Here is a 14,153-nt window from a genome sequence, read left to right on the forward strand (position 1 = left end):
GACTGCAGATGTAAAAAAAATGTTTAAGGACCTAAAAATAGGAAAGTTATCTGGATTATCCAGGTGGCCCCACTTGAATTACATGAGCTCATAAGAGCAGAAACCCGTTCTCTGACCGGAATCTGAGATAGACAACAGAGGGGGAGGGGGAGGGGGAGCAAGTCAGAAGAGATACTACAGAACAGGAAATTTCTCACTATAGAAGTGCCTACATTACATCTTTGATTTTACCTCTTGCCTTCAAAATGCTTATGTGTTTATTATCCAACTCTTCACAGAAAACAATTTTTTGCTGAGTCCCGATCTAAGTAACGTACTATGCATTTAAAATGGAGTGTAGACTCTTTGAAGCTGGATGCCAACAGTGAGAAGGATTGCACACACTGTTTCTGGCTCTGAGGCGTAGGGGCCATGTGCAAGGACCAGAGAGAGACCTTTCAAGTGAAGAATAGCTCCCAGCTAATAGCCAGCAAGTAAGAAGGGACCTCAGTTTTACAACCACAGGAAACTAGATTGTGCCAACACTTGATAGGTTTGAAAGAGGATTCTTCCCAGAGCCTCCTGCTAAGAGTCCAGCCAGTTGACACCTTGATTTCAGCCTTGGGAAACCTAGAGCTGAGAGACCAGCCAAGCCAACCCATACTTCTAACCTACAGAACAGTGAAATAACACATTTTTCATTTTGAGTAGCTATGCTGTGGTAATTTATTACAGCGTTAACAGAAAACTAATACACTACCCAAAAAACCAAGCAGTTGTATATCTGCTGTTTCGGTCAAGAGAGAATCCTAGTGGTTTTCAACTTGTCCTCTAATGACATTGGACTGAATCGTAACTGTACAAAAGACCAGGTTATTCCTAGAGCTCATCCCTTCTCTTCCCATCCCTCCCAATGCCACTCCTTTTTGCAAAGAATAAACTTTCAGGACATTAGGGTAAGAGCCATGCAAAAAAAAATATTTCTAACTGCTGTAAAGGTGGACAAAACAACTCAGGTAATGACACAGGGCCTTTGAAACTTCAGCAAGACTACCGAAAACATTTTATTTCAGACGCATGACCTCACCTTTTCTGACCTCCCATGGCTCATGCTGAATCTAGGGCATTTGCAGAGCCTTGATTGTACCAAGAGCTCATTAAGTGGCTGCAAGAGTAGATCCTACCCGTTATGGATGCTGTTATTTCTTCTTGTTGATCAGTGCTCATGCCAAAGCAGCTGTTAAATATTTTCTGTACCACTCTGATTACATTCAAGTTTATTATTATATACTCAGTTTTATTATTCTTTAATATAAGAATACCTCTGTGGGTCCTAAGCTGTGATTGCAATTTTTTATACTGCCCCCATTAAGAGGTGAACTCTAAATTCCTCTCCTCTTGATGATGGGCTACCCTGAGTGATTCACTTCTAAACCATACAATGCAGTAAAAACGCACAGTAAAACCACGTGACTTCCAGTCCTAGGCAGCGAAGGCAATACAGCCCTCCATACCCCACTGGCCATGCACACACTCCCTCTCTCTTTCTTAGGAAACTTGCTTTTTAAAGTGTCTTCCTCAACTGGCATGTTATAAAGCCCAGTACTCCCAGAGAGCTAGAGCAGGCATTCCAGCCAACAGCAGCATCAACCACTAGGCTTGAGAGAGGAAGCCTCCCACATGCCTCCAGTCTCAGTCACTATCTTACTGTGACTCCATGAAAGACCATGAGCAAGAACCACCCCGCTGGGCCTAGTGACCTCCTGAGCCACGAGAGAGACTGAACAATTACTGTTGTTTTAACTGTCTAAAGCAGTGGTAGTCAACCTGGTCCCTACCGCCCACTAGTGGGCGTTCCAGCTTTCATGGTGGGTGGTAGCAGAGCAACCAAAGTATAAATAAAAAGATTTAACTATAGTATGTTGTTTTATAAAGATTTATTCTGCCAAATTTAGCAAAAATCCGACATAAAGTACTTGGTAAGTAATTATTATTATATGCTTTAACTTGCTGTAACTCTGCTTTATAAATTTTATAAAGTAAAGTTACTTCCCTACTTTATAAATCACCATTCCTGTGGAACCTGTGGGTGGTTAGAAAATTTTACTACTAACAGAGATACAAAAGTGGGCGGTAGGTATAAAAAGGTTGACTACCCCTGGTCTAAAGTTAGGGGGCCTGTTACACAGCAATAGATAACTGAAACACTGAGCCGCTAGCTGGCCACAGTCTAAGTGCTGCCCAGTAGGTTGGATATGCCCATAAAATGTTTCATTTTCCCAGCACCATGGTTTTAAAAGGTACTAAATTGGAAGCCCTTTAAATGAGATGTGAAACCACTAGTGCTCCACAGCCCTTTCCATTTGATGTCATTTACACCTGGCTAGGTCACCCTTTGTTAACTGATTGGGCCCTGAAGGCATATGAATCTGCACCACTTACCTCCTACCAAGGTTTTAAGTTTCTTATGGGATAAGACTATTGTCTAAGACTCTAAGTGGTATGAGCTAAGCAGAAGAACACTAAATCTATTTAAATGAATTTACTGCTGTATATACTGTACATCGATTTGAATAAACAAGGAGTGTCATTCATGTGCTTTAAACTGTTCTTACTAAGTCTTTAGGGTGTTCCTGCATCTGTGTTGGGGGAAGAATTTAATGGATAATGGGGGGAAGAGATATGACATAAATTTCAAATCCAAAAATACATGAAAATGAAATTATACTGGACAATGGGATACATAAAATAACTAAAATACAATAATCTAAAGGAAAAGATATTGACAACTTAAAGTCTTTGGACCCTATAAAATAGATATACATCAAGCTAAAGTTCTATATTTTACCTATCAACTTTTAAAGACAGTCTAAGGCGTATGGTATGGAAAAACCATAGAGTATTTATTGCTTTAATTTTAATATCCTGTAAATTATATCCTCCCATTCTGTTATAGATAATGCTTTTGCAAATAAAAATTCTACACAGGACCATAATTTGTACAGACATTTTATGCATTTTTACATATTTCTCAGAAGACCGAGAAAGACATTCAGGCATGTTTGGTCACAGTAGAGTGAGAGTAGGTTAATAGGGAAGCTAGCTTAAAGTCATTTCTGTCAAAAAAAAAAGGTGATCCGGAGGGAAAGAAGTTACTTTTGACTCAAGCTGAGAAATGAAGTAAATCCTCTATTTTTAAGCAAGCTGATGAAGTGACAGTTCAGAGAACCAACCCTAAATATGTACCTTCAGGGATGACCACCCAATTAATTTCATTCTTGCTGACATTTATCATCACGTTAGAAACTTCTTAATGCACATTAGTGTGGCAAAAATGGATTCCACATTCCATGAGAATGAAAGATAAAGGTTATTTATCTTCTACACCCACAAAGAAGCAAAATGTTATTTCAGGGCTTTGTAGAAATATAAACACGATGAGCTGTGTACTAAGTAACTAGTGTAGTGGAGACACTTGAAAATCGTCCCCACTCGATTAACTCATGAATGTTCAGGCCTAAAAGATGTTAATTAAAACCAGTGGGTACTATGAAGCTGAAATTACCTACCATGCCTGAAAAGAGCCAGCCCGAAATTTCTTTTAGAAAATTAACTATTGAATCACTTTACCGTGTAAAAATGACCTTAAATTTCTTAATATTACTTTCCCTGAAATAGACATATAGTCAGAGGAAACAAGAATAACTAGCTTTGTACTAATTTTCATTCCTGGAGAACTTTCCAGAAACATTAACCAATTTAACATCCCCTCTGAAAGACGTATTTGTTTTCATCAACAGAGAATAAAGTATGCAAATCACAGGTTTCCTAAGCCCACACAGTCAGCCAGCATTTTTCCAAAACATGAATAAAAAAACTTAGAAATAGTCAAGGCTATTAAAATCTGACAGCCCATCAGTATTTTAGGATGTTAAAGATGACGCATTTAGGAGTTTTTCAATTAGCAACCCAGGGCCTGCAACACATCCAAATGAGTAAGGTCATTTTTAAACTGAAGAATTAAGTTGGCAGCATCTCCAATATAGAGGAGTCCCTGAGAAGTCCAGGAAATTTCACAGAAATACTGGTAAGAGTCTTGAATTTTCCACAAGTTAAAAAAAATAAAAGAGTCTGAACTGAAAGGGCAGGATGATGTGCATAGATCTGTGCCTACCACACTATACGTAGATGCTCACTGGGTTATTGGAAACCATTTCCTAAAGCCATTGGATTTGAAAAGCTAGTTTTAGAACCCTAAACGTAACATTGCTGTTGAATAATTTAGACTGGGAATAGAGTAGGAGAGATGGACTGAGAGATACTGTGATGAGAGGAGAGAACAAAGGGCCGTGGAGCAGATGGCTTTAAACCAGTTATCTGTGGTTGCCAAAGAAGCACAAAAGCCTGTCTTCCTCCTTTGTGGTTTTGATTGGAGTCAGAGATGGACAGGTGAGTGATTCAGCTTCAGGCCTACTCTTTAAGTGGAACACTTTTAACGAACTGTGTGGGTGTGTGTCGTAGGGAGATCTGTAGGGCAGAAGGCAAGAATGGCTAATGGGAATCATGGCTGAGAAGGAGAGGAGGAAATGACAGCTTCAGCTGAGGGAGAGTTATGGGGCCCAGAGTGTCTCAAAGCCAGGATGGAGCAGGGAGTTGGAAGGAAGAGTAACAAAGACCCAGAGAACAGAAAAAGAGCCAGCCAAAGATTTGAAGGCCTGAATATCAGCTGCGTTTCAAAAGTGGGCCATGAACCTGTATAATTATATTAACCAGTGTCATGCCAATAAAACTTAATTCTACAAAAGTGGGCCAAGAAAAAAATACAGGTATGGAAGCCAGGCTTCCAGCTAAGATAATGTAAAAAGGTCAACAAATCCTTTCCACAAAAATCAAGTATAAACTTGGACAAAATTGTCAACAACCACTTTAGGGCTCTGGGAATTGATCAAAGGCAAACAACACATTGAAAAAAGGTTTAATTTTGAAAAACTGCTAGAGCTGAAAGTAAACAGAATAGGGTATAGCCTTCTAGCCTGGGACTGCTCCCATCCCTCCTAGCTCGGTCAGTGAGAACTCAGTTTTTTATTAGGACAGGGCCAGCTGGAAAATCAGCAGCTTTGCTGCCACAGGGCTGGGTTCAATTGGGAGTAGGGCTGAGAAACTGCAGCTCTGTCAGCTACAAGTGGCGAACTTGTTAAAAAACAAATGAGGAAAACCCACAGCTTTGTTAACCGGAAATTACAGTTCACACTGGGGAGAGCAATGGACCAGCCGGAAATGTAAAAAGGAAATCATGGAACTAAAAGACACGCAGAAGGGTGAGATAAGCTTGCCACACACCCCTGCTGACTGGGAAACCAGGCCCAGGTACAGGGGACACCAGAGAGAGCCCAATGAAAAGTAAAATCCAAGGCTGACTGAGAACTGATGGTGACTTTGAATGCACTCCCAACCCCGACACAACCAACTGGCATAGGGCAGAAACCCTCCAGGCTAGAAGGGTTTCAGTGCAAGCCTTACCCGGAACTCCTGAGCACTAAACTATGCAAATACAGGGACAAACTCTAGGAAGTGAGGCTAAAAAATACAAGTAAGAACTTAAAAAGTGAGCAGAGACATCTGCAGCTGCATACTGTGTAGGAGAAAAGTTCTGCAGTGTAAGTCTAGGAATGTTAGTTTTTAAAAGGTCTAAAATAAATCAGAATCCACTGTTGCTACAATATATTATCTAAAGTGTCATATTCAACACACAAAAAAAAATGCTATGCAAAGAAAATGTTTAAAACCAAAAAAAAAAAACTATCAATAAAAACTAACTCTGAATGAACCCAGATGTTGGATTTAGCTGACAAAAACTTGAAAGCAGCCCTTATTAATTAGTTCAAAGATTTAAAATAAGCTATATTTGCCTAACTGGTGATGGTGCAGTGGATAGAGTATCGACTTAGGATGCTAAGGTCTCAGGTACAAAATCTCAAGGTCGCCAGCTTGAGTGTGGGATCATCAACATGATTCCAAGGTCCCTGGCTTGAAGCTCAATGTCGTTGGCTTGAAGTTCAAGGGCTTGAGCAAGGGGTCACTGCCTCAGTTTGGCTTGAGCTCCCTGGTCAAGACATGTATGAGGAACAATCAAATAACTGAAGTGCCACAACTATGAGTTAATGCTTCTTACTGCTCTCCCTTCCTGTCTCTCTCTTCAAAAAAAAAAAGAGCTATATTCAAAGAATTAATAAAAAATATGACAATGATTCAACAATTAAGAAAAATAAACTATATAAAAATATTCCAATGGAAATTCTGTAGTTAGAGTCCAATAATCAAAATGAAAAATTTGTTAGATGGGTCAATGGCAAATTTGAGAATGCACAGGAAAGAACTGGAGAATCTGAGGACAGATCAATAGAAATGATCCAATCTGGAGAACAGAGAGATGGACACATGGGAGAAGTGGCCCATAGCAGAAGAGAATCAAAAGTAAAAACAAAAATTAATCTAAACCTGAGCTGAAGAATTTCTCAATTTTTAGCCTCTCTTATTCATTTGTGAAATGGGGATAATAAATAGTATCTAGATCTCACAAAATTGACAAGAGGATAAAATGAATTAAAACATGTAAAGCACTTCCTAGCACATTACAAACACATAATAATTGTTAGCTGCTGTCGTCGTCATCATCATCATCATCATCACACACATTTTGCTAGGGCCCCAGGAATTCCTAAGGAAACTCTCTTATCTATAGGGAAAGTTCCTACAGGCAGGTGGAAAGAAGGGGAATAAATAATGATTACTACTGGAGTAAAAAATAGAGCTATCAGTTCTTTTACTTGTTACCTTAACAAATATCCTCTAGTTACTTAATAATTATGCAATTACTTCTACATTTGTAATCATACTTTATTTTTTTAGTATTTGTTTTTTAAGGTCTTCAAAAGTTTGTACCTGAGTGTAACATTCTAGAGAAATTTTCTATACACCCATATATAAAACAAGATCTATAAATCATTCGAATGTTGGCATCATAATATGCCCTATTGGAGTGAAGCCTTCTTGGAGTGAAGGAGCCATAATTAAACTGAACTGATTTGTATAATATCAGAAATAAGAGTTGCCAAAACATAACACAGATTCTGCCAAGCCGAGATTAACTGGCAAGCCAGTTACACTGACTTGAGGGTAACTACAAAGTTTGATCTAAAGAGAACCCACCAAGATATTTATCTGTTTCACTTTTTTTTTTTTTTTTTTTTTTTTACTCACTCTGTTTTTGGAACAGCTTTTCTCAGCCAGAAGAAATCAGACTGTGCTAAATACTTGCGGGTTTGCAGGACGTTGCCAAAGTAGTCAGATTCTGAAAACTTGATCTGAATAAAACAAACCACAACGATCATTATTCTAACTGCAGATAAGAGGCGGCTCTGAAAAAAGACGTAAGTGCACAAATGAACGATCAGCAGAGAAACTGCATTCCTCACAGCATCCCAGGGCTATCATCGGTTAACCCAGTCTTCACAGAGCCGTGACATTTCATCTCAGTGATTTTCTTTTAAAATGAAAGCTCAAAAATCAATATGGTCATTTCCGGATCACAGTAAAAACAAAAACAATGAAACAAAAACGAGAGAAGCTGCAGTAATTTATGATGTGTTTTTTGCTTAGTAACTGAAAAATCTCCTTTAACCCTTACAGAACATATCATCTTAGGTTGGGAATTTCTCGGCCCACGTGATTCTTTGATCTTTTCTAAAATATGTACTTTATTTGTCACATAGGTTCTTCTAATGACATTTAGTTTCATCAGCTCAAACCTCTTTTAGCTTAGATGATGTTTTAGTCAAACGTTAAATCCAATTTACTGTAATCAACACTTGATCATGAAGGAAAAAAAAAAAAGCTATTCATTCAGAGACTTATTTTCCACCCCAAGCAAAACTGAGTCACTAGAATAACTTAATTATAAATAGAATTTATCTATTAACACTCAAAAATTAATGAAATTACAGAGGCAAATCATAGATTACAGTTGCACAGGAATACCGGAAGTTGTTGGCTCACAACAATGTTGTCTATTAAAACAAAGAAACAGACTGATTCTTTTTATGTGTGACAGAGACAGAGAAAGAGGGACAGATAGGAACAGACAGATAGGAAGGGAGATAAGAAGCATCAATTCTTTGTTGTGGCACCCGAGTTGTTCATTGATTGCTTTCTAATGTGTGCCTTGACGGGGGGGGGGGGGGGAGAGTGACCCCTTGCCCAAGTCAGCAACATTGGGATCAAGCTGGTGAGCCTTGCTCAAACCAGATGAGCCTGTGCTCTAGCTGGTGACCTCGGGGTTTTGAACCTGGGTCTTCTGCATCCCAGTCCGACACTCTATCCACTGCGCCACTGCCTGGTCAGGCCATAATTAATTCTTGAGTTCCTTTTTTGGAAGGAAATGGCAGACAGTTTCAGTTCTATAGGCATTCTATCTACAAAATGAGCAGTATTTAACCAAAATGTTGTAAATAATACCTGTATAAAAGTAAAAGCAATGGTTTATAATGATGTCTTATACTTTGGTTTTAAAATGTAATACTATAGCAAATAAAATCAGAAAAAAATAGGCACTTGAATAATCAAATAACAGAATAATCAAATTATCATTACTAATATTTTGTAAATTTAAGCAATGAGACTCCTTTAAAAGTAGGAATTAAAATACAGCAAGTGGATATATAGGAAATCGACAAGGATTACAGTAGATAGGAATGTGTATACATAACTTGACGATTATATATTTGACAGCGGCCTACTTGTTGACCAGTCTGGCTTAGGTTTATGTCTTCCAGAACATACAGTGGGCACTCATTGTATCTGTAGAACAGCTTTTGTTGGTCATTTATCTTAACAATCTTTCCAGAGGGCCAGATCAAATATAAAGAAAGGAGTAAAATAGCTAAAAGTACAAGGAGAAAGGCAGAAATAAAAGTATCAATTCCTGGCATACTTAAGTATCTACTCAACCAACAAGTTATAAAGATATGACTTTAGGCCCTGGCCAGTTGGCTCAGCGGTAGAGTGTCGGCCTGGCGTGTGGGGGACCCGGGTTCGATTCCTGGCCAAGGCACATAGGAGAAGTGCTCATTTGCTTCTCCACCCCCCCTTCCTCTCTGTCTCTCCCTTCCCCTCCCGCAGCCAAGGCTCCATTGGAGCAAAGATGGCCCGGGCGCTGGGGATGGCCCCTTGGCCTCTGCCCCAGGCGCTAGAGTGGCTCTGGTCGCGGCAGAGCGATGCCCTGGAGGGGCAGAGCATTGCCCCCTGGTGGGCAGAGCGTCGCCCCTGGTGGGCGAGCCAGGTGGATCCCGGTCGGGCACATGCGGGAGTCTGTCTGACTGTCTCTCCCCGTTTCCAGCTTCAGAAAAATATATATATATAAAAAAAAGAAAGATATGACTTTAAATTGTCCTTCCGTCAATCCTCTTGTGGGAGTAGCTGATAAATTGTGGTATAATCACATAATGGAAAACAACACAGTAGTTTAAACAAATGGTCTATGCATGAACATGAAATAATCTAAAAAGCAATGCTAAGACAAGTTGTATGTAGGAGAGAATTTAAAGTTTTATGACATGTAAAATAATGTTGTGTGTTATTTACAGATACATAGCTATGTAACAAAAGCACAAAGAAATGTATGGGGCCTGACCAGGTGGTGGCGCAGTGGACAGAGCATCAACCTGAGACGTTGAGGACCCAGGTTTGAAACTCCAAGGTCGCTGGCTTGAGCATGGGATCATAGACATGACCCCATGGTCGCTGGTTTGAGCATGGGCTCATCTGGCTTGAGCATGGAATCATATACATGACCCCATGGTCGCTGGCTTGAGCCCAAAGGTTGCTGGCTTGAGCAAAGGGGCACTGACTCCCCCCCCCCCATCAAGGCAAGTATGAGAAAGCAATCAGTGAACAACTAAAGTGCCATAACTACGAGTTGATGCTTCTCATCTCTCATCTCTCTCCCTTCTTGTCTGTCTGTCTCTTTGTCTCTCTCTCTCTTACACTAAAAAAAATGTGTGGGAATGATAAACACTGAAGTCAAAAGTGTTTATAACTGGGAAAGGAGGTAGGTAGGGAGGAAGGACATTAGGTCAATGATGATTACACAGAGACTTTCCAATGTATCTGTTTTATTCATTTAAAATGTGTATATGCATTTATAAAGCTAATATGGCATACGTGTAATATCTGTTAAAGCTATTCAAAATATTATTTTACATACTTTCCTAATCTTTGAGATTCTTCGTCATAAAAAGAAACCTTACTATCAATTGAATTTTAAGACGGATGTTTATACTCAGCCTCAGAAGAAAGAGAGTAAGCTCCTAGTTTTAGGAAGCAACCTCATCTAGCAATCCTAATGCATTCCTGGATCATATGGTTTTTAAAAATGTGCCCACTGTTCAACCCTGAGCTTTTTCTGTTTGTTCCCAATACAACTCTGCCAGAACTCTCAGAATCTGACTGTAAGTGAGAGAAAATTCAGATATGTTCTTGGGTTCAGAACACTTTCCAGGAAACTCTCCCAAAGGAATTTCCTTCACAAATATTAACTTTTTTTATTGGAATATCAGTGGGGTCAGTTGTTACTTGAAGATGAGTTTGCTATTCGTAGGATTATCCTACTCATTTGAGAGGAAAAACTTGACATTCAGCTTGTTTTACAGATAGCAAATGAAAAAGCATCCAAAATTTTCCTAAAGAAGAGTCCCATGTCTAAAAACACTTCAACTAAATGAGGTCTACCACAGCCATGAAAATAACCGTGAGGAGCAAAACTCAGAGGTAAGTAATTACAATTTGCTAACAGCTTATCATCTATGTTTAGAAGAACAATTTAAAAACTGTTTTATTAAACTGAGAATATTTGCTATTTCTAAGCATGGCTTAGTTGCTCTATTCCATTTATTTAATGGAAGTCACAGGTGATAAGTGACAAATTTTACTTTTTCCCATGCGACCAGTTAAGGATAGGGGTCAAAAGGGGCCAGTTACAGTTATTACCTTGTGATAGATGAGACTTTCAATCAATTCCATCTTCTGACTTTTCAAGTGAGTGACCTTTGGAAAACTAATTGGGGCTCTTCTGTCATTTTCTAGGAATAGCTGTACAGATCATAAAATTTAGGGGAATCTGAATTTCTCACCAAATGTCACAGATTAAATAGAGGAATAAAGCTATCTCCCCGCCATAGGTGAAGAACATGCAATAGGGCAGAACAAGGAAGTGTGCTCAGCTTCTGTGCAGAATTGCTATGTACATGTTGATTAAACACTACATAAGCCAATAGGAAGTATAGATTCTAGATACTCAGAGATGTATCCAAATATATATAACAAAGATTTTATATTATGCAATGAAATTTCTGAATACTTAATAGATCCAAAGTTCATATTTATATTTCCTCTTATTTAAATAGCAAAGTAATATGCAAGATTATTTTTGCGTAGATGGCTTTACCCATAAGTAGTGTGTGGGTGTGAGTGTGTGTGCATGCACCTGCATTCAGCATGTTTAACAACCTACACACATGGCACACTGTGGAAGGTGAGGTAGCAGTAGTTAGTACACCAGCCAGGAACTAGATGGAGCCAGATGCCCTATCATCACCACCAAGAGGAAAGGGAAGTCTGGGTCTGCTCCGGCCAGTGGAGTACTCGAGGTGAAGGCCAGAGTGTGGACTTCCAGAGGGTGGGCTGGAAGGCTGGTGGGCATCCCCCTCCAGCGCCCACTCTTGGCTCTCCAGGGCCATGCTTGCCAGAGATCACTTGGGAGAGCCTACAGCAATATTTTATTTTTATTTTTTCCTAAATAGTACAGAAGTATTTCAATGTTTTAATAACATGTCACCTAAATATTACCTCACTCTTGCATAATGGCAGTAGCACTCTCTGTCATTTACACACATATAATACACACAACACATATAAATATAAATGTTTATATATTTATATTCACACACACACACATACACACCAGTGCACCACTGCCCAGAGCAGACCAAGACCCACCCCGGAGAATATTATGTGGGTTGACATACTATCCATATATCTCTATATGCATATTAATATGTTCATGTTTGTTTATATCATTCACCAGAAACACTGATCTTTTCTGAAAAATTACCCGTATCCAATTCCCCTAAGTAAATGCAGGTCAGCTTTGATTCAGACTCGTCCCTACTGCAGTTCTCCACTGGCTTTCACAAGAATGAGTGGCGTGCCTAGTGCCGGTTATTTACCTCCTGTGTCTCAGACACAGGCCCACCCTTTACTTTGTCCTGTAATGCTGGGGCCGAGCTTTGGAAAATTCTGCTTCCCAGGCTCCATTGCCAGTTGGCTCCTTGCCAGAAGGCAGACTGTGGGAAGCCAGCAGGTGGCAGGAGGGGAAAGGATGTTATGCTTGGTCTCTTATTACTCTGTCTCCCCCCTCTCTCATCTTCTGACAATGACTCTGGAAGAATCTTCATGCCCTCCTCCACAGCCCCAGCTGCAGTGGCAGTCCTCCTGTGTTTTCTAAATGATGGGGCTGTCACTGCCTCCCTTTTGTGCCCCTGGACAATGGTGGTAGTAGCTTCCTAAAGTCATGAATCCCTGGGTTACCTCACCTTTCCAATTTTTGCCTTCCAATCCACATCCTGTATTAAATCTCCTCTCCTTGAAACACCTGTTGTGGTTGTGGCTTTCCCTGCCGATACCACTCGTGAGTCTGTTTCCACCAAGGATGGACAAAGAAACACTTAAGGAGGTTAATTTGAAGAGGAACTGGAGCCTACCTTTTCAGGCTAACTAGTGGGCTTTCCTGCATGCTACTGGGTGTCACATAAAGGACATTTCCTTTCTTTTTGCTCTTTTCAAAGAAAGATTACTATTCTGAAATAAATTTTGGGGTATCTAAATTTACCTTCTCTTCCTCAAAGGGGGGGAAAGAACACATTTTCCTTAATTCTTTACATTTGCCTCTAAGTCCTTTACCATTTGCTCTTATGTCTGCACAGGCCCAACTTCAGTTTTCAACCTTTCTCCTTGACCTTTATCTGATCCATTACCTAATTGCCTAGCCTCTTCCTTTTGCATTTGTACTGGTGAGTCATATCTCCACCTGTGTCAAATAAACTATCTGTAACAGCCTCTCATGCTCAGAGCTTGTATAACCAAAAATTTCTTACCAGTCCTAGAGTAGTCCTTATCTACATGTTTCTCCAAACTGAAAACACAGTCCTATTGTGTACCCACAATACTTGAGTCCTTTTGCTATTAACCTCAGTGGCAGTATCATTATCACATCAAGCGTCCTTTACCTATATTTTCAGGTTGGATTTTATTCATTTTCTCCATTGATTTCTGAACACAAATGTATTTTTATTTCGTATATTTGGATTTTGTTCCCGTCTGTTTTTGAAAGTGTTAGAAACTCTTGGGTGTAATTGTGTCTGCTTTGGCAATGAGTCACACAAAAGCCATTTCTTTACAAAAGTGCTTAAAAATCTTGGTGTCTAATGGCTTCCATCCAGGCCCTGAAGAAATGAGGGACCATACCCAACACTGCATCCTGTTTGGCATCTGGTTTCTTTCCACAAAAGGTACTGCATTTGGTGAGTCCTTAAATTCGGGGCACTGATTTGAAACAGCAGCACACTGCCAAAAAAACTTGATCAACTAAAATACTGCAAGTGAGCCCTGAATGCTGTCTTACTTGATTAAAGGTTGAGACTATTCCATTTGCACAGCCTTTTAAATCAATTTGAGGCACCTGGATACTACATGCGTTAATTCATAATGACTTTTCCCAGCCTAAATAATTTATTATCATAAATGCAAACTGAAGATGTCATAACTAACACTTATATTGTGTTCACTGTGTACCAGGATCAGTTCTATTGATAAAGACTTTAAATATGTTAACTTACCTGATCCCCACAGCAGCCTGGTAAGAGAGGGATTATTACTATCTCCATTTAGACATGAAACTGAGGCATAGAGATCCTAGGTCACACAGTTAGTAAGTGGTCATCTGCTACACCAAACTTCCTCTCAAGCCTTCTTATCTTTATCCTTGACTTGAAATATTTGCCAATCCTACTAAGGTACTCCGTGCCCTGGTGATGCTCTTAACAGTGACAGTGCTCATACTG

General features: G+C 39.6%; 1 protein-coding gene across 1 annotated transcript in view; it reads right to left on the reverse strand.

The window, feature by feature from the left end:
- PHEX (phosphate regulating endopeptidase X-linked) overlaps positions 1–14,153 on the reverse strand; it is a 226,607-nt gene that overhangs the window by 50,239 nt on the left and 162,215 nt on the right. Inside the window, exon 14 of the mRNA XM_066249884.1 lies at positions 7,240–7,343. Coding sequence (XP_066105981.1) covers positions 7,240–7,343 — 104 coding nt within the window. The remainder of the gene's footprint in view (positions 1–7,239; positions 7,344–14,153) is intronic.

This window comes from Saccopteryx bilineata, chromosome X (genome assembly GCF_036850765.1).
Source record: "Saccopteryx bilineata isolate mSacBil1 chromosome X, mSacBil1_pri_phased_curated, whole genome shotgun sequence".
Taxonomy (NCBI): Eukaryota; Metazoa; Chordata; class Mammalia; order Chiroptera; family Emballonuridae; genus Saccopteryx; species Saccopteryx bilineata.